Source organism: Pyxicephalus adspersus, chromosome 8 (assembly GCF_032062135.1).
Source record: "Pyxicephalus adspersus chromosome 8, UCB_Pads_2.0, whole genome shotgun sequence".
NCBI classification, from domain to species: Eukaryota; Metazoa; Chordata; class Amphibia; order Anura; family Pyxicephalidae; genus Pyxicephalus; species Pyxicephalus adspersus.
Window position 1 is genome coordinate 57,331,233 of NC_092865.1, and position 21,119 is coordinate 57,352,351.

At 39.0% G+C, this 21,119-nt stretch overlaps 1 protein-coding gene across 1 annotated transcript in view; it reads right to left on the bottom strand.

Moving 5' to 3' along the window:
- Positions 1-20,704, bottom strand: part of SLC25A26 (solute carrier family 25 member 26) — a 77,119-nt gene extending 56,415 nt beyond the window's left edge. Inside the window, exons 1-5 of the mRNA XM_072420795.1 lie at positions 20,522-20,704; positions 16,381-16,537; positions 15,726-15,835; positions 1,819-1,923; positions 204-251 (exon numbers count right to left, since the gene is read on the bottom strand). Coding sequence (XP_072276896.1) covers positions 204-251; positions 1,819-1,923; positions 15,726-15,835; positions 16,381-16,537; positions 20,522-20,554 — 453 coding nt within the window. The 5' untranslated portion in view covers positions 20,555-20,704. The remainder of the gene's footprint in view (positions 1-203; positions 252-1,818; positions 1,924-15,725; positions 15,836-16,380; positions 16,538-20,521) is intronic.
- Positions 20,705-21,119: the final 415 nt, after the last annotated feature.

Here is a 21,119-nt window from a genome sequence, read left to right on the forward strand (position 1 = left end):
ATTTCTTGAACACAATGACAGGTATTAAGAACAAGCTTGATTACATGAAAAGAAGAGATACAATTTAACCATCCACAGTATAAGCCTTCTTCTGTACCTCAGGATCTACATATATATCTACATCCAAATATATAAAATAAATGAGCAGTTTTGTTTACCAGCACTAATTAGCTGTATCATACAATTATTATGCAATGACTTACCTCTCTCAGTACTGTACTTTTATATCCTCGATATAAGCCCCGTATACCCTGCAATATAAAGGGAGAAATTGGCATCATAAAAATACAAAGTCTATGGCATGAGCATATCTCTGCTCCATTATTTTAAATATATACAATAAATAAATAACATAATTGCATAGGTTTACTCTTCTACAAAATCAATGATACCCATCTTCTAAATTGCTCTGTGCTGCAGTGAATATTCTATGTATCCAGTTAGCCAGGGTGTGTTTGCCAATTGGATACATGGGAATATTGTAGAATTCGGTTTACTTTCTCAAAAAGGGTTCTTGTTGATACTTATTTTGTAATAGTGTTATATATAATTTTGTGTATCACATTAAAGAGAGTTTATCATTTCTACCACTCTTGACAAGTCACTCCCATATAAATTGATAGTGACCTTTCCTTTGTCCACCACCACCCTATTCTATGACTTTAATGTTTTCTTTTTACTCTTTTTGTTTTTTTGTTAATGTTTTTTTAGCCTCTTCTTGACAAAGTGGGTCCTGGAAAGGGCCTCTTGAGTCTGAGAATGCATTTTGGGGAGTAAGTGTAGGGGGTTACATGCTCCTTTAGTGGAAAGTGTTGATGGATGACCTTAAAAAATATTCACATGAAAACGCAAACTGCTCTTTGTGGTGGTCACAATAAAAAGCTGGTTATCCAGGTTCACTGGTGAAATAAAGTTCAGTGAAAGAAAGTTGAAGATAGGTAGGTGGGGGGCAATAAAGTGAGCCTGCTGGTGTGAACTGCATAGACAAATGTAAAGATTTGGCCTAATTTATGAAAGCTCTCCAAAGGTAGAGAGGATACACTTTCATCAGTAAAGCAGGGTGATCCAGTAAACCTGGAATGGATTTTTCAAAGTCATTTGCTATGCTAATGTTTTGAATCCTTGACCAGATCCATCCCAGCTTCACTGATGAAAGTGTATGATCTCCAGCCTTGAGAGAGCTTTAAAAAGTCAGTCCCATTGACTTTAAAGAGAGCCTGTCGCCAGACTATCCATGCCAACAAAACCTTTCCCATAAGATTATATACAAATACACAATATATTTATTGCATGTTTTTTATCCGTAAGCCTCCCATGTGTAGGTATCCAAAAGTCCCCCATGTGATGTCAGCAGCCCAAGCGGACTCAGAACTGTCATTCAAGTGATATTCTAATAACATTGCTTTCCATTCCTTCCCAGCTGTTGCATAAAGGCTTTGGAAAAAGTTTAAGGGTAGGGTGGAGGAGCTGGGCCAACACGGAGAGTAATCAGACACTCCTAGAAGAGAAAAAGGCTATGACTTTTAGGGAGAGAGGGAGGTGTGCTAGGGAATTGACCCTTTCTGGAAAAGTCATATCTTCTAGCATGTTCAAAGGCACATTGAAAGTGTTTCAAAATTATTAAAAAGGTAAGTGCTTATTCCAGCACTTTTTTTCTGTTGATGACAGTGTATTTTTAAGGTACAATCCTATTGTTTTTTATATTTAATTTTAAATTACCCCAATATTTTTCAAATCTACAAACATTTTGGTTTATCATCCAAAATCTGTCCTCTTACATACTTCCCAGAAATTCTTCAAAGGATTCTCATGACTCACCTCTTGGCGTAGTGTAGCAGCAAACATCTGGTAGGTAGTGGAAGATGGAGACACTTGTGCCCTCTGCTTAACCACTTCAGAAGGGACACGAATAAGGCAAGCAACCTGTAAAAAGGAAAAAGGCAATTCATAGGTTTTGAATTCAAGTGCAAAACTTGTAGGGTTATATTAAATTTGTCAAAATGCAGCCTGCTGATGCTGCTTTGCATCACAAACTATTTTGTTACCGTATGATATACTGGAATGTACCTACAACTGTCAACAAATGGCTAAGGGAAATTGTTAGGGAGCCAATGAGCGTAACTCAAGAATATCTAATTGCTGCTTTTAGGTTTTGGATATAGTGGGCAGAAATTAAAAACACAAGTTTTTATTGCCAACGCTTTTTCAACTTCTAAAAAAAAAATTATCAAAGTTAAAAAGGAAACAGAGCATAGTGGGAAAAGGTTACAATATTGGTTAGGTCCTAAATGATCCATGCCGCCTTCTTATCCCAGTGAACTCAGTTTCCTTCATTTATTCCATAGAGGACTAGACATAATGATCATAGACTGCAATTATTGCCAGACTAGGATTCAAATCTGCCCCAATGTATTAAAATCTTTTTTTTAAAAAATAATGGTTGGTGTCAGCCTTTTAAATATGGTGGTTAAAAAAAAATGATGGTTGGTGTCAGCCCTTGTCTTCCCTTTACTTTGAGGAGATCTCCTCTCACTTCTTGTACTCCTGTATGTACAGTACAGGAGAAAAAGAAATCTTTGCAATGAGACAAATATGGAAAGAAAAACTTAAAATGTTCTAACCATTCCTTATTCTATTAAAAAAAAAAAAGTTTGTCTTGATATATACTTTAGGTTTCGGGTTAGTCTTTTTTATTTTTATTTTATATTTTTATATATAGTGAGTCAATAGTGGAGAATATCTGGTTTAGAAAAAAGCAACATTCATGTATTCACCCTGGAGAGACCCTAGGGATGCAGGATTACCAGCTGGTGCCATATTGCTTTGCTCATTCTTGCCATGCTAGGAGATTTACAAAGTAAACCCCAACATCTGCCCTTATACCATTCATTTTAAATGATTGTCCCTTGTTCTAGCCATCAATAGATTGGTATTTCTGTGCAACTACTCCTGAAATTTACACAGTCCAGCCAACTGGGGTACTACTCTTCTCTCCTACAGTTTATGCCAAACCTATAGGTACCCTCAATGTCTACAACATCTTATTGAACAGTAACTGAGTGGCTCTAGACTTATAAGTGTTTCCCTGTTTTATTGGTGCCATCATTTCACCCCCAGTATGCTAACTAGATGGTAAAAAGCAGCAGAAGTCTTATGACGTCTCCATTAGGTTAAACGGTCTGCCCATGTGCATGTAGTGCACCTTATTGGATCCTGCTGCTACCTCTTCTGACCCCCCCTAGTTCTATTCTGCAGCTCTTTACAAAAGACTGGAAACAAGTAAAATCATTTAATTTTATTTAAAATGAATGTACCGGTATATGTTACATCACTGCACTGTTTTTTTTATTTCTGTCTGTCTTGGTTAAAGATATATGACCAAGCTACAAAACGTCTGCTGCTAGCATGTGTACTCTGTGTTTGCGGTTCATCTAATTATCTGTGTTTCGATGCCCCACCAACGCATTCTTTAAAATGAGGCATCTCAAACTGACCACAAGTTTTGTAACTGACAAGAACTGACAAGGGATCCATCCCTAACACAACATGAAACCGTCCAACCCAGTAAAACGAGCCTGGAGTCCCAGACGTGTTGCTACAATTAGGCCTCTGGCAGAACATCTATGTTGAATTAAGTGGCGCGGTCTGCATGACTGGTTGTGTGTTAAAAAGGAGCACTGATTAAATGTGAACCGTGCAGTATTCCGCTGAATAGCTTCTTGCTCAGCAGACGTGGGGTATGAGGAGGGAGCTTGTGCTTGCCGGAGAGGAAGATAAACAGAATATTACTGTCCATTACGTCCTGTCAACACAGATTTGGCCTTGGATAAAAAAAGTGTCAAAACAAGAAGAACCTTCTGTGTTGCCTGTAGCAACTGATCCGATCCTCCAATTGAGTTAAATAAAAGTTAATAAAGTCTTAAATGCAAAAACAAACATGTAATGTATTGCAGGCTATCATTCTTTCAAGCAATGACTGTGTTTGTTTTATTATTTTCCCTATTATTTAAATAGGTATGCAATGTGCAAATGTGCTAACAATAAACAGGCTAAGAGAGCACTCAGAGAGAGATGATCACTAGAAACTGTTGAAGCTCCGATAATATCTAATCAAAGAAAGGGGGAAAGAAAGTGTCCTTAATGCAGCCAATCTCAACTTTTTTACCATAGAAGAATCCTTGAAATAATATTTAAGTCTCAGGGAACCCCTGCTCTAAATACTACATGTATGGCACAAACTGCTCATTGCTCAGAGAAATCCTAACAACCTCTTTGGAGGAACCCTAGGGTACCATGGAACTCTGTTGTTTTTTTTGCAGTACAGAAAAGTTTTAGTTGCTGTACTACGTGACAGGGCAGTTACAATCTCAGGAACAGATGGACAGAAATGTGAAACCTTTGGTGGTTAAGACAGCTCCCATATACTGTATGTATTTCCAGCGGAAAGCCCTTTGCCTGGAACAATGTTCTCCACGGGCCCTTTTAGTCGGGCGCACCACCCGACTGAAAAGCTGAACTGAAAAGTTGGGTCACAATACAGGGGCTGTCGTTCCCTGCCTACAGCTTCTTCTTGGCAAAAAAAAAATCTGGGTTTAGCTATAATGCTGACCTTGCATCCCTATGGCCCATTTTTAAATGTGCATTTAGTGATAGACGTAAAAAAAAATACACCCACAGCACCTTCAGCTGCCGCACGCCAAGTCCCATGCCACCATCCCCATTTGTGATGTCATCTGTAGCTGGCTGTTCCTTCCTGTTATCCCTACAGGGATGCAGCCCAATACCATGCAGTAAATCCGGCATGGACTTCAACACCCTCCAAGGATATGGACATGGTATCCCAGCAGGCTGCAAGATTACCTGTCAATCACTGATGCTGAACAGGATGGAGAGGGCATGCAAAAAGTAAAAAAAAAAAAAAAGAATAAAAAAATTATTATTTGTCAGGGGCCAGGATTCTTTTAACAAAAAAAAAAAAGTCCACTGTAAATGTAGGGAAGGGACGTAGCAAGGAGCTCAAAACCATATTCCAAAAACAATGATGAATACGGCAAACACGTATCGTCTGATCCACAGTCATCTGGAAAAGGCAGGCTTGTGTGCTGCACTCTAAATCCGGGGTCAAGGCTGCAAGCTGACCTCAATATGTCTGGAAAATAAGAGAGATTGCCGACTTGTGAAGTTTGGCATAAATATTCATAGAACTTCATGCTTCATAACACTCCATGCCTTTACATTAGCTTTTTGTTTCGTTAAACACACGCAGGCGAAAGGGAAACTCTGAAAGGATTTCAGGATGAAAACAAAAAATATAAAAAAACTACAATCTACCTGTCAGGGGGGAAGGTGATCACAGCATGGCTTCCTGACTTCTGTGGTGCTGCAATATTGGCCTGTGAAGGGGACTTACAGAGTAATGACTTCCTCTATATTCCAAAGCTCTGTCTATTTTATCTTAGATTATCTTTGATCTTTCCTTTTCTTCCCATTTGAATCTGAGCTCTGAGCATCTCGCTGCACAAGAACAAAATCCGACGTGCCCTCTTCCAAAGACTAAACTGAAATAATGTCATCTTTGGGCCGCCTGCCACATCCATTTCCCGCGAAACGCTGCTGCCCCTTTTCACCAAGACGGTGACATTTAGACATCAAAATGGATGAAATGTTAAACAATGAACTGCTTGAAATTGTTTCTTCTTATCTGCCTTATATATATTCAGAGTGTTATTTGTGAAGACGAGGTTACCTCGTACCTGTGGTTAGAGAACAATCAGTTGAAACACAATATTAATGTTTACAGCAGTGGTAACAGAAATCTAAATTACCAGGTTGAATCGCGTTCCTTGTAGACTTTACTAAGTTCTTGGTAAAATTTAAAGTGGAACTAAATCTTCACTAGAAAAAATTGTACAAATTGTACATCCGGCAGCTCCTTACTGCAGAGGTGATGTCAATAAGTATTCTTCCCGGCCTGATTGCTGTCGAAATTTGCTGATGCATCAGCCTGTCCAATCAAGATGGATGATGGATGGTGCCCACAATGGGACGGGAACATGTGAGAAATACCCAGGGTTTAGTGTCACTTTAAATAGGGAATTGTATTTTAATAATTGACCTTTTACAGACTATAAACAAATATTGCACTTTTCCTTGAATACTAAACTTTTATTACCGGGTCATGAATATCAGATCCAGGTAGGTTTTCTAAAAAGAAAGCCTAGCAATACCTCCACACTTGTTGGCTTATGGGGCCTGATTTATTAAAGGTCTCCAAGACTGGAGACCATAGGCTATCAGGGGAGAGCCTTGTGGATTGAACAATCCTAGACTGGAGTTCTTAAAAAACATTTGCTATTAGTTGGCATTTTTTTTCAATCCTGGACCAGATCCATTTCAGGTTTCCTGGATCCCATGGTTCTACAATGATAGCGTATCTTCTCCAGGCTTGGAAAGCTTTAATAACTCAGGTCCATTTTATACAATTAAACAAACAAAAGAGTCAAATTCCTATAGTAGCATAGGGAAGGGAAATGTAACCCTCTTTGACTCATTCAACTGAATTAAAAATATTATTCTTTAGTAACAAATATCCATTACTGGATTGTATCCTACAAGATCCTTGTGGACAGAATTTACTGTCTAGTCTTTGGTTTTTTTAATTTTACTATTCCAATAATAAATATTTTATTTTGTTTTACATAGATGTGGCGTTGTTGCTAAAGTGAAACTTTTATTAAGAGGCTTCCATAAAATGAAAAAAGTGTACTGTGTGTTTATATGGTGTTGCAGAAATTCAGGCAGTAAATGTTGGAATAGATTAATTGGAGTGCCTCATTCTCTGCCTTCCTCCCCTTCTCTCTCCTCTCTAAATTATAATAACTTCATCATATACACTGCATCTATATAAAAAGATACACTTAGTATTCTCCCCAGAATTTATTTTAAGCTGGGTGGGATGAAGCTGTATTTGGGTGAGAGCCCCTGTATCGTGACCCAAATTTTCAGCAGCACCTGACAAGTGCCAGGTGGTGTGGCGGGTTAAAAGGGTCTAGGGGGAAATTTTCTATACACACACATATTTTTTTTCATGCCAGGAAAGACAAAGTCTTCCTTAAGGCAGTGTAATTATTTTTTATCATTTTGCCACATTTCAGCTTTCCATGTCAAGCTCACTAAAGAAAAAGCTGCAAAATACGAGCAGCGAATCAAAAAAGCATTTAAAGAAAATGTATATTAATTAGTACATATCTTTTCAATGCATTCAGACAAAAATAGATTTAAGTTTGACAAGCAAACAGAAAATACTGCGAATAAATATAACATTGTAATGCCTTCCTTGGAATGAATGAGTGAAGTTGGGTGATCCAGCAAACCTGGATCTGGTAAGAAATCTATTCCAGGTTTGTTGGATCACCCCGATTCTCCGATGAATGTATATCCTCTCCAGCCTTGGGGAGCTTTATTAAATCAGGCCCAATGAGTCAGAGGAGATACTACCCTAACTATATATAGGTGAACATCTCTGGATTTTAACTACAACAACCAGGAACCAGGCAAATAATGCTGGGCTTTTCCTTTAGGGTTAGTATGTACATGAGCATTGTGTACCCAAATATCAGTGTTTAAATAGTACATGTGATGCAGTTTTAGAAAAAGATAAATAATATTGATATAAAGATTGGCATTGACTTTTATTCATGGTTGCTTTTTCTTTTTTATTCCTTTGTACTAGTCAAGTCGTTATCTGAACAACCTATTGAAAGCACAAACTAATTTGCAAAATCATAGAACGCTGCATTAAATGTTTCAAATCTTTAGTTTCTAGGTTAAAGATTTTAATCCACATAATACAAAGTATATATATATATCAGCTTACAAACTTGGATACAAAAATATATAAATATAATGTACCAAATATTAGTTTATTTTGCTGGTTTATTAGGTAAAACTCAGTAGAGACATAACTGATTTTCTCCTGCCATCTAGTGGGTATATCAGCAATTGTCAGATGCTGAATACATTTCTTAAGGAAGAAAAAAAACAGATATGGACACGTTTAGAATGCAACAAATAAAGAAAAAGAAGCCTGACAAAATTCATATTTTACTGGCTACAGCAAAACTGGAATGAAAGAGGTTGCTGCTGGATACTGCAACTTATACACCGTCACCGAGAATGCTCTCTGCACTCTTATGATAATTCGCCACCTAAAACTACGTAAAGAATGGACTTCTTGCAGTTTTAGTGTATTAACCCCTTCCTCGACCCACACGAGTCATTCTGATAGACATCCCCTCCACTGCATTCTGCAAAGCAAGTCTTTGGTGTCCTGGCACTACAGGACTATCCTATAGATTTCTATTGGGCCATCTCCTGGAGCTGATGCGTGGAACTTTCACAACTCTTTTACTGGAAAATAATATTATCTCTATATATGCTTTAAAAAATGTAGTGTATTTCCCTCATACTCCATTTGCCCAAAGTTTACATGCTCACATGATGACGGAGCATCAAGCAGTGAGCAGTCTTGGCTGATGGGATGGAGTCAGAATCACTTTCTGGATCATCACCTTGTAAGACCAGGGTGTCATGGTAAAGGGTGCCCTGCACTCACAGGATGACCTCTTCCAAGAAGAATGCTGCTGGGCATCATTTAACCCAAAATACTCTTGTGGCATAGAACGGGTACTGCAGGGGGCAGCATCAGAGAGAAGGTGAGTATTGCACCTGAGCTGCTTTTGTATTTTAAACACCATAAGAAATACCCAGAGTTGGGTTTCAAACCTTTACAAGCAGAGAATAGCACTCAGTTCTAGAAAGCAGAGAGCTGGTTCTTGTGATGACAGCGCCTGCTCTTGTGTGGGTGGCTGACGGCTGACAGCTTCTAATTTGCACATTTCAAGCCTTAATCGTATGATGAATTTGTTGGCAGGTTCGGTGAATATCTGTCTCCATTCATCTTTATCTACAAGCCATTTCCAGCTGCAGCACTAATTCCACTTTCTCGCTCCTCTTCCTTTACATTCTTTTTTTTTTTTTTTGCCCTTACTGCATGGTAATTCTGATGGTAAGCGTAACAGAAATGTTTTACCTTGAGCCCAACAATCGGAAGGTAATGTGTGGGCTTTAAGGATCAATCCACCTAAAGTAGGGAACCTTTGTAATGACTTTCAGGTCTTAGGAAACCCCTGCTATAGTTAATATATCCACAGCTCACAGTATATTAGTGTGGTGGTCAGTAGGAAGAATACCTCTTACATTGCTGGACAGTGGGAGAATGTCATCATTACAGATAGCCAAAAAGATCATTGGTTGTAACCATCACTTCACTGCATTCTCCGCACTGTAAATACATTAAAACACGTCTACCAGACTGAATAAGTCAAGTTTGATAGTTTCAAGTGTGGTCAGTGAAAGAAGAAGCTGAGCACTGATGAGCCGATCACTTCTCTCCCTTTCTATCACCATGCTTCTTATACAACAGCAAATCTGATAGGCTCCTTGTGCAGCTTCACCTCTCCATCTCTGCGCTCTGCGCTCTGCTGTAAAATAGACTTTAGGAGGCTGATGCCAAGTCATATTCAGTATTCATTTCATACTAACAGTGCATTGCTTGTATGTAAAAATACATATAAGGCTATAATAATGATTACAGAGCTGTATTCCTGTTTTCATTTCAAATATGCCTTTTGGAATTTACTTTTAAATGTGGATATTAGAGCTAATTAAAATTGTGCTTAGATTTGTCTGCATTCACTGTCCACATATGGTCCAAATATTCATCACTACCATAGTAAGTTTGCCAGATGCCCAAGATGAATGCTGACCAATGCAATTAGGGTTTTGGGTTCAGGTTTTCATTAGAAGTGCATAAAATGTTTCCACTTAGACACAGTGGCAGACGTAGCCAACAGTGGATCGCTGTGCAGAAATGACTTGGGGTCCCTGTTGGCTAAGGAAGGTATGGGGGCCCCTGTTCTACCTGCTTAGACAAAGAACTACATGTGGTTTTATTTAATTTTCATAACAGTGTACTAACAAAAAATTTATCAACAGATTCAGCTATTTTACCTAAAATGTGTGTCCTTTAAATAGAACTCCATGTAAAATGACTTAGGCATCAAAAATCCAGCATTTGTTTCAAGTGTAATAAAATCAGCCTCCTATAAAGTAGAACTATAGTTCTGATTACAAAATCTGCAAGCAGGCACGTCTGTATTGCAGGCAGGGACAAGCTATATTCCTTCTATAATGAATGAACATGCACATGTGGGAGTTACTGCAACCCAGCCAGGCCAATCAAGATGGGGGGTGACTAGATTTCCCAGAGGAGGACGACCTCCAAAAATGTGGCATCCCTCTCGAGTAACACAAAAGTTTCATGAAGCTCTTTCTTACAGTAAAGTAATTTTTTCCAACATGGCAGCAGTAAAAGTAAACCTTGAGTAGAGTTGGATTGAAGGGTTCAAAATAAAGATTTGAGTCCTTACTAACCATACCACATCATTGTTAAGCATGTCAAAAAAACAAGCCAAAAAATTGTTCTTCTCTGTACTCAGAGAGGGGAGCTATACCTGGAGCATGGGGGATGCATGGATATCATTTAAAGTTTGTACTACGTGGAAAAAAAGGAGAGGACTCAGTTGAGCCAATGATAAACAGCATAATGGTTGGGTTGTGCTCCCGCCACTCTACGTCATCTGAGGTTTCAGACCCCAATCTGTGGCTCTCCTCCTCTTTCTGTGGTATTGATATATATATTTTTTTTACAGGACTGTGACCACAACTGGACAGTGATAAATATATGTGGTGGTTCTCCTGATGAAGCAAACTGTGTGAAACGTGTTGAGAAACACAGTGATCATCAAGCAACATGTTTGTTATATTATGGTCACAATTTTTATAGGATTGGCAATGTTTGTCATTTCTATTACTATAGTTTAATAAATTGTAGATTGTTTTCATATGTTAAATACTTTTAAAGTCATGTTTTTTGGCTTGGTTTTGTTACATACATTGTTGGTTATCAGTACAGGTCGGTTCTACAGACATAGACTAGTGAAGGTCTACCGTGGTAAGAAAGTTCCAACTCTCTAACCAAAGGGGAGCCACTAACCAAGACACAAACGGTGAAATATAGAGAGGCTTACCCCACCACCACGGCTCCTATACAATCCAGAGACCAATAAAGTAGTCAGCCAAACCATTTTATTTTAGGATCTCCAACAATCGCCTCTGATATTTCAGGGGGATTTATTTTTAAAAGAGCAATTTCATGGAGTTGTGTCCCCTATGTTATATCAGATATGCTCTGCAGAACCTTTTGTGAAATAACATGATGACATCTCTTTAGGATTATTTATTTTTTACAGCTTGGTGAAGAGGAAACGCAGTTGCTGGATAACGGAAAGACTTTGAAATTTACTGACAGCAAACAACTAGAAATGTATGACACAAACCTCTGATCCATCTCAATTCCCAACATATTGTATGCCACTGATGGAGAACACACAATTTAGAAGTAAATTTATTAAATGAAAAGATTTTTATCGGCGACTTATTTAATAGGCAGTGGCTGGTTGTTCACCAAAAAGTGCCTGCAATCTCTCCAGGATTACCCCAAAATCCAAGCAAGGTCCATCGCAGTATCATGGTAGATATAATTGGCCACCATGCCTTTTTGCTGCAGTATCTGTATGTCCAATTGTGGGCATGCTGTACACCACGGGCCCAAAGCAAGGCTTTTTGGGGCAGTGTCCATTAAAGGATCAGTGCACTTTGAACAAAAGCTTTTTTGCTGCCTTTTGTCATTCTAACCTATAACCTTTAACTTTTTCAACATATTTCAAAAGGCAAACATTAGATCTTTGTTCAAACAATTGCTAAAGAAACAGGTGATACCTTAATCCAAACACAAGGAAAAACCCTGTTAACTATTATTTAAAAAAAAAATTTTATATATATATATATATATATATATATATATATAAAATCAGCTGTAATGGTGTGCAAATGTAAGTACCTCCTTGGGCTATGAAGCCGGCATTACTCCCTTGAAGTTACTTTTTCCAGAGGTTTTCAATCCTGCCCATCAATGCCTGACATCGATTTATTAATCTGTTTGGCCATGTTTTGAAGCAAAACATGAATAGTACATTTCAAATCCACCCACAACATTTCAATGGGATTTAAACCATGGCTTTGAGTGGGCCATTTCATATTCCTTCATTTCTTTCTTTTACACCTTTGATAGTACTTTGATCATTATGGTTATGGCAAGATCCATAACTGAAACTTTTTTGGAACAGTTATCCACCACAAGTTAATATGAAACAAAACTTGTTGCGGACTCAGACTCCAAGCTGTCAAGGCCATAAAGCAGCAGAGCAACTTTGGCCTATAACATTTTCCACCGCCATGTTTCACAGCTAGAATGAGCTTCTTCCCCTTTCAAATTCTGTTTTTGGTTTACACCAAACACATCTTCTGTTACTGTGGCCGAGCAGTTGGATGTCTAATTCATGAATTCAAAGAGTGTAGTTCCAAAAGACCAGATCTTGGTCTAATAATTGTATAATAATTATCATGTATTATTATATTATAAATTATTATACACAAATTGTTTCTTGTATCAATCGTATCAATCTAACACAGTCAAAAGTTAAATGTGGGAGAGCAATAAACCAACACATTTTTTGGGGAAAAAAATGGGTGCCAGAAGGAAACCCGCACAAACAATCAAACAGCGTCCTGAAACTAGTAAAACTCAAACCTGGGATCTTTGTGCTGCAACGGAAAATTGGTAGCCACAATGCCCAATGCTTCATGCCATTCTTAACAACAAACAAAAGCCTAAAGATTCCTTTTATTTAGCAAATGCTTTTTCCTCGATCACCTCCCATGTGAGTTAAATGGTGCAACCTCCACTATGCACCAATATAGTGCAGCTCCAGCAATTAAACTTTGGTGTTTTTGGAACTTTTTTTTAGCATCAAATGGTCAGCTCTTGGCCTGAATTTGATCAGATGTCCAGGTTTGAACAAAATACCTGTCATTTGAAATCTACACTACTTGTATAATATTTTCCTTACAGTGTATTAATTGATTTCTAATATTTGGCCAATTTCTTTAAATATGCAGACTTGGTATCCAGAACCTTCTTTCCGAGGATCTTAAAGATCTCATTTGGTTTTGGTATGATCAATATCAGAAAAAACACCAGGCCCTAAACACCAGAGGATCAAATAAAAGGTGGTATATAAGGGGTGTGACAAAGCTGTATTTTTTTGGGATTATATATAAAAAAATACACCATTTTATTTTTCCATGTTTTTGTTTAGGTAAATCACCTTTAGCTAAAAGCACTGCAGAAGCTGCATGATGATCTAATGCATCGAATCTCAAGCAGGTTTCCTCCAGAGATTACTAGGGGTTCCTTGAGCAATTTGTGATTCCCAGATCAGTTTAATGATCTTTTTGGCTATCCATAAGTTTGACATTGTTTCCATTGAACAAAAATGGAAGAGACATTCTTCCTACTGACCACCACACTAATGCAGTGATTAGTCATCCCAATTAGTGTGCCATGAGAGATCATCAGGTATACTGGTGTTAACCTATATATGTGACATTTTTGTTTGGTGATGTGCCATGGGATTTATCCAGCGTAAAATTGTAAGGTTGGGAAACACAGCACTAATGTAATATGAGCTGTGAATATAGTAAATATAGAAGGGGTTCCCCATGTCCTGAAGGTATTTTTGGGGTCCCCCATGTTATAAAGCTCAAGAAAGACCGGTCTAATCTTTACTAAATGATGAAGAAAAAAATAAACAATGCCCTTTCACTTTCTGTAAATACATTGGAATGTAATTACTATTTTTATTACAAACTATTACTATGATTATTGCTATAACACAAATTGGTAAATTTGTATCTGCCTCTTTTATTCGACATTACAGCAAACCTCAGAGTGGAAGAGAAAAATCAGCACAGGGAGCCAATCAGTTCTGCTTTTGTGCTGTAAAATGAGATAATAGGCTAGGGAACAGTTTCTTGACATTTTGAACATGGGGGGGACTCCTTAAATAACATTCAGGTCCTAGGAAACCCCTTCTTTAATTACTATATCTGCAGCTCACAGTACATTAGTGTGGTGTTCAGTGGGAAGAATGCTTCTTACATTGCTTGCCATTGGGAAGAATGTCTCCTTACAGATAGCCAAAATGATCACTGGTGTCACTAAAACTGACCTGAGGAGGAACACTGGTTGAGAAACACTGGTCTGGGGAATGGAAAGAAGAGTTAAGAGCTGATCAATTGAGAAAAGCCAGGTTTCCTTCCCTGTCTGACAAGGTTATGCTGAAAATACAGATAAAGCAGCTTTCAAGCATATTCTTCTGATGTGTATTTAGCGGTTTGCCCACAGTTCAGCCTTAAAAAGGGACAATTGTTTTGCACCCAAAACATTTCTGGCACACCACTGCAAAAACTATTTATTATATCTGTCAGCGAGTGAATAGGGTATGGGAAAAGATATCCAACACACAATCTTTTTTTCCTTGTAATATGACGGCATTGTTATCTAGACGAGATGGGACAGTCACATCTTAGTGTCATATTAGCAATACAGAAGGAATGTACATTGTGTCACAGATCCGTCCGGCACGAGCAGTCACAATGCTATTGTAATTTCCCCATCCAATTCTAGGCATTACATGGATGACATGTTTATTTACAGGACTGGAGAGAGCTGGTAGAGAATATTCATTTCTATTTCCAGCAGAGATCTGCATATGTACAAGAAATGACATCACAAATAACTTCAATTTTTACTCTGATGAAATGCAGCTTGGTTATACAGATTGGAGGTGATTTCCAATTAAATTGTGTAATTTCATTGTGGGAGAGTTGATGCAGAGAGAAGTATAAAAATATAATCTAGAGGAAAACATAATTCTTATATAATAAATTATCAAGTAGGAAAGAAATAAACCCCCAAAGACAAAAATACCTAAACAGCCTGAGCCGCGGACCATGTGCCCCATACAGATCGCAGGTTCAGGGTGGTGGGTGGGTTGTCTCTCTGGCCACAAACCACCGACTCCCCCATCGCAGGCTCAGACCTGTGATGGGGAAGTGGGCGGGTTCTAGCATCATGACGTCACTATGGGGGAAGTTTCTTTTCCTTTAAGTGACACCCGGCTCCCAGCGCATGCCTGGTCTGAGCCAGTAAATTTAGTGGTCCGTGGGTCCGAAAAGGTTGGTGACCACTGGTCTACAGCACTAGAAATGATAATCTGACATCTATCAATCTGTACACAGCTTTAGGCATAGGGCTTATAGTGAAACTGAGCAATAGGCATCAAGTTATGTTTTTGATGGAAGAGCTTTAATTTTAAAAAATCCAAATTTAGACTTCCATAAAGTGGGTGTAAAGTGGGTGTCATTCAGCTCGTCAACCGCCAGGCCGCCTGAATCATTGCACCTATTCATAAAAAACTAGTGGACTGAACTGCTTACTACCTCCCCCATTCATTCTCCTTTGGCTGCTGCAGGTAAAACATTACATGTTGCCCTCCACCAGAGGAAGCAGTTCGGGGGTGAGGAGGTGTTAACCAAAACGTAACCTCACCTATCTAAGCATAAAGTTACAGACCCCGGCAATGACTTTTATTTTTTGTTTTTCAAAGGCAGCATTTGCAATCATTCATTATTGTACTCACCACTTCCCCCAAAGAGGCGGCCGCCATGTGCACTACTGGAGAGAGGTAAGAAGAGGACCCGGAGTGAAGCAAACATTTCACAGTTTCATAGGTCACAAAGAAAGCAGAGGCTAGAGGTAAAACAAAGAAAAGACAGGCAATGAGACAACATGGTGTGATCCAACATGAATGTGCAGTGTACAAACCAGAAATTTTATTAAGCCAAATAAATGGGAAGAAAATTTGTAGGCGGGTGGCAGCCCCTGTATAGTGACCCAACTCTTCCGTAACCACCAAAAAACAGCCAAGTTGTTACTAAAAAAATACTGCTCTTTAAGTTTAAATCTCATACATTGTAGCATTGTAAAACAGACATTCATTGCTGTGGTTTCCTTAAACATAGTTGACCTCTTGGATGATTTCTTGAATTTTTATTATTTTTTTTTTTGCTCAAATACTTACCTTCAATTCAGAGCTGTCCCTGCAGTACTTTATTTCTGCCACTAGATGTCACTCCTCTTTAAGGTTAAGAAATAATCAGCATGATTTCAATGATTTTCTTTCACCCTAGGTCCTGTTTTTTTTTTTTTTCTTTATAGTTATCTTTTGTTCATTTTTTTACTTTTTGGTGGCAGAGGCCAGATAGACAACATCTTACATTTACTAAAATTCTTACCATTGGGAAATGATCCAATAGCCGTAGATGGGACGCCAGCGTAGATGCCACGGAAGCCACCTGACTTGGAAAACCCTTGAGGGCTTTGAAGTCTAGTTTTAATTGTGTCCAGAGGGAATAAAATAAGGTCGACACACATTCCAGCTGTCCCTCCAGCCTAGGGAAGAAAATATGAAGAGTGAGTATAGAAGACCTCCTCTGACAATCAAACACATGCAATATTATGCCAGGGGAGATGACAGTCTGTCTGTATGCGAGTAACAGTTGACAGAACAAATCATTCAATAAAAAATAAAATCATTTTTCTTAAATGCTTTCCTTAAATTCAGACCTGTCTTTCAGTACTACTTATTGCCACTAGATGTCACCACTCCAAATTAAAGCTGGTCAACATGAGCCAATCAAACAAGAGTGCAAGAACTTTCCACCATGTGTACTACTTTCTCCAACCTCCTAGATTGGAAGCTCTTTTGGGAAGAGTCCTCTCCTTAAGTGTCATTGTTTGTATCTATCTGTCATTTGCAACCCCAATTTATTGTACACCGCTGCATAATATGTTGGGGCTTCATAAATACAGCTTAATAATAATAATCAAAGACCATTTAGGCACGCAAGAGCCCTTACATATAGCATATAGGTTTTGCCAATCCTTTCTTCTTTATGTAATATAGTTAGAACTAAAATCCTATATCCTGCCAGCAGGTGGAGCTTTAGCTTTCTTTTCACATCTTCTCCAGCCTTTACTTCAAAACCGTTACACAGCTCAGTAGCTCAAGCTGTAATTTACACAGCAGTGCCTCCTCCCCTTGGCTTCTACAGGGCTCTTTTGGAGAAGTCAGTCATAAAGAAGAGTCTTAAATGACATAGGTGAACTGAGATTTGATTAACTGCAGAAAAGCTGCACAAATGGTTGCTAAAATTTCATTTTATTAATGTTGCAAACAGCCTTTTGGTTTCCTAATGAGTATTGCTGATGTGGTTTATTTTAGACATTATCTGTGCTCCTTGGAGATCAGTACAGAGTTACAGTACCCTGATGAGGTGCTTTATACTTTCAGCAATTAACTTCTCTGAAGATGAACATAACAGGCGCAGTAAAGCGCTAGATCTCACTTTCAGGCACTGTCCGTCAACCTCTGAAGAGGTGACACCTATAGCTGAAACATTGATCAATAAGGTAATTACATTTGTAATCCCAGGCCGATTGATTGCCAGTTAGTATTCTCTGTGTGCTCCTTTTATTTGGTGAAACCTTCATATATACTCAGAGACTTCACCAGTTACAACCAGAACACAACAAACCTATAGAGAAAAATGTTAAGAAAACTAAAGTCACTGTCCTCACATTGCAGCAAAGTAAAACCCTTTGTGATCAGACAAGTGACGTCCCCACTGTAATGAAATAACTTTACCTGCCTGATCGCAATTTAATTAATACACTCACCTGTCCTCGTTCCATCACAGGGTGCTGCCAGCTTCTTCTCTTTCTTGTTTCTATCTTCAGCTATCTTGATTGGTTGGGCAGGGATGCTGAAACTTTGGCACAGGTGCATGGGATTTCATTCAGTCCTGGCAGCCACAGCTCAGCGATTTTTCAATGAGAGCAATCAGGCAGGTAAGTATGCTTTATTGCAAAAGAGACATGGATTGCCCTTTCTTGGAATAAAGCCCTGACTAATTGCAGATTTTGCCCCCTTGAAGAATTAATAAGGAACAATAAACTTACAAATATATTCAATCTGTTCTTTCCTTGAAAAGCTGTTTGTTCATGCAATTTGTGTAGAAGCTGTTCTCAGATGGAACACTGGAGGGCAGCAGACTGGCTGCAATGTTATCCTCCTATAAGACTACACTTCCCATGATTCCTTGCATTGTGTATCAGAGATGTGGATGTTTAAATTTGTAGTTTTAGCTCTGTATAGCACAATGGGGTGGCTACAAATGAAGACATTCTGGACAGAGCATAAATTGTAACCAAAGGCATTAAGGATAATGCTCTCTCCAAAGGAGATTTATGAGGCCCTATATATTTAACCCAACAGGAGGAAGCAATGTATTATTAAAACATTAATCAAGGTAATGTTTTTGGTTTTAGTGAAACCATAAAAACCTGAAGTCATGGGAGGTGGATTTTTAATAACAAGGGTTATCCCACTGGTCACATGATCTCTAATAGATCACAGATAAAAAGTAGGCATCAGTCTTGTAACATCCTGTACATCAGAACCATGTGATGAATGCATTGGCACTGTCATAGGATGCAGAAAACTTGTGGTGGGATAGGAGGGTTCCTTTACCATGTGAGTAATAAGATGGATTGCTAAGCGGATATTCAGCTTGCTACTATCCCAATTGTACACTGCCTCTGTATTGTGACCTAACTTTCCAATGACCACCCAAAAACAGCAGGGTGGTTACTGAAAATTGCCGGGTGGTGTGCCAGCTAAAAGGGGTTGGGGAGAACATTGATATAAGTGCCCTAAAAGCAATAAGTTTTTTATTTTTTCATTAATCACCCCATGAAGAATCTGCTGAGAAGATGGTAACGTGTCGGTCTGAAGAAAGTAAAGAAGTGGGCAAACTCCAATTTCAGTGGGAGGACTGATAGGAGATTGTTCATCCAGGGCCTACACGAATCCACGTTACAAGAGTTACAATATATACCCCAGGACAATCAGAACATTTTCATTCTTCTGGCAATGCCACCCCATCTCAGGTGCAGAAGGAGCAGTCAGGAGCCTCCCCGGATGCGAGATGTAGATATCCCAGGAGGCTCTGAGCTCCCAGTCTTGAACGCTGTTGGAGAATAAACAGAAGGGGAGGGGCTTTACCCTTGTCACATTTAAAAAAGAAGAATATTTTTACTTTTAAGGGCTGTCTACCAAATTATGTAAAGTAAAAACTTTTAGGTCCATTTTCATAATGCCTACATTTAAGATTTGAAAGTGCAATATAGGTAGTCCCCTAGTTAAGGACATCCGATATAGAGATATTAGATACGAACAGGGCTTCCCTGCTCGCTGGTGTGCAGGACGGAAGCTTGATGGAGGGGAGGGGGCAGTTTGCATGACTTGCAGAAGAAGTCTGAGCTGTTCTGCAAGCTCTTGTAACTCTTTAATGACCAAGACAAACTTTGCAGTTGTTTCTTTTTGCATATCAAAGCACAGCTTGCTCCAGAAGTTAATGAATGTGTAGGCTCTATAAAGATTTTTTTTTGCTTTGTTTTTGATAAACTCACAGTGAGGATTTTATACAGTAACTGACACCATGCTGCCTAATAATATAATTGAGACAAACATCTGTTCTAATTGCATTTATTAAATTAATGTACCTGTTCCAACTTACATACAAATTCAACTTAAGAACAAACCTACAGTCCCTATCTTGTATGAAACCCGGGGACTATCTGTACGCTTAAACACGAAGAAGGATAGATGGTTACTACTAGGAGTCTTCAGCCTGATCGTCAGTATTATTCAGCTTACATCTTCTGAGTCTGGTCATCCTCCAGCCTGTGACTGGACAAGCAATGAGAAGCAGCACAGCTCATCTCTGCTCTCTCTTCCTATCAGCATGCTTCTTCTCAGATTGACTCGGCTTCGTGATGCTGCTTCTTCTTTCCCACACTCAGCTGAATTGTTCTTTCTTGGGTACTGGACTTCCCCAGCAGCAAAGGTTGCAGATCCCGAAGTTTTTTCACCCCCATTCCTGTTGAAGAAGCAACTGCCTACCCCTGCATAAAGATCTATGTAACAAATTTAAAACAGTGACATGGAGGGAAGATGTACAGAGGGATTTGTTTACATAGGAGGGACAAACCCTTGAAATCAGGAACAGTAGGGAGCAATGCACACCCAGAGTCACAATCAGATACCAGTGGAGGCTCTGGAATTGGCATTGCCACCTGCCAGGTAGGTAAGTATTGTTCACAGGGGACCTCAGTCAGAGTTATGGTCTTTTTACGCAGCTGGAGTTTTTTTTTTTACAAGGTGCCAGCAGCACCCCAATCATGGTTGCCCAGAGCTTTTAGGACTACCAGCAGTACCAGCATGCCCTACACCACACAGTGACATATGAGAGAAGCACCTGTCCATGTCTTCAGACACACACAGAAGAGGGTAAACAGAATAACAGGACTCACCAGCAAGGAACTGAAGAACTCCCTTCTCTCCATAGTCAGGCTGGGTTACAGCTGCATCACACTCTGCTCACATGTGCCATACAGTCACTACCAACAACACAGGGTGACCTGTACACTAAGGACAAAAGTCACACCCTGGGAATACGTATTTACACAACCCTATAGACCACCATTGCTTAGTGTAACCCAGGGTTAGTTATTTGTGTCCCTTTGCTGTCAGTTTAGCCCAGCCTCTTGCTTAAGACTAGCGAACCCTAGTGTTTGAAAATAGTGTCTGCGCTACAGGCGCCATTTTATTGACGCCTATGTCTGATTGAAAATATTTATATATATCTGAGTTGTATTGATATAATTTCTGATGTACATATAACTTAGGCAAGTCTGAGAGAAGAAAATAGTCCAATGATATCAAGGGTAGTACATTTTTTTAAAGTCACTTTAGCCTAACTCTAAAAGCTGCAGTCACATGAAATGACAATAATGTGAATGCTTTTTCCTGGTCAGTGGCTCAAAGTAGTAAAGAAACAAAACAGCCAGGCAACCAGCGCATTCATAGCAATCAACAAAGCTGGGTTCACACTTGCAGTGAGGTTGGGGT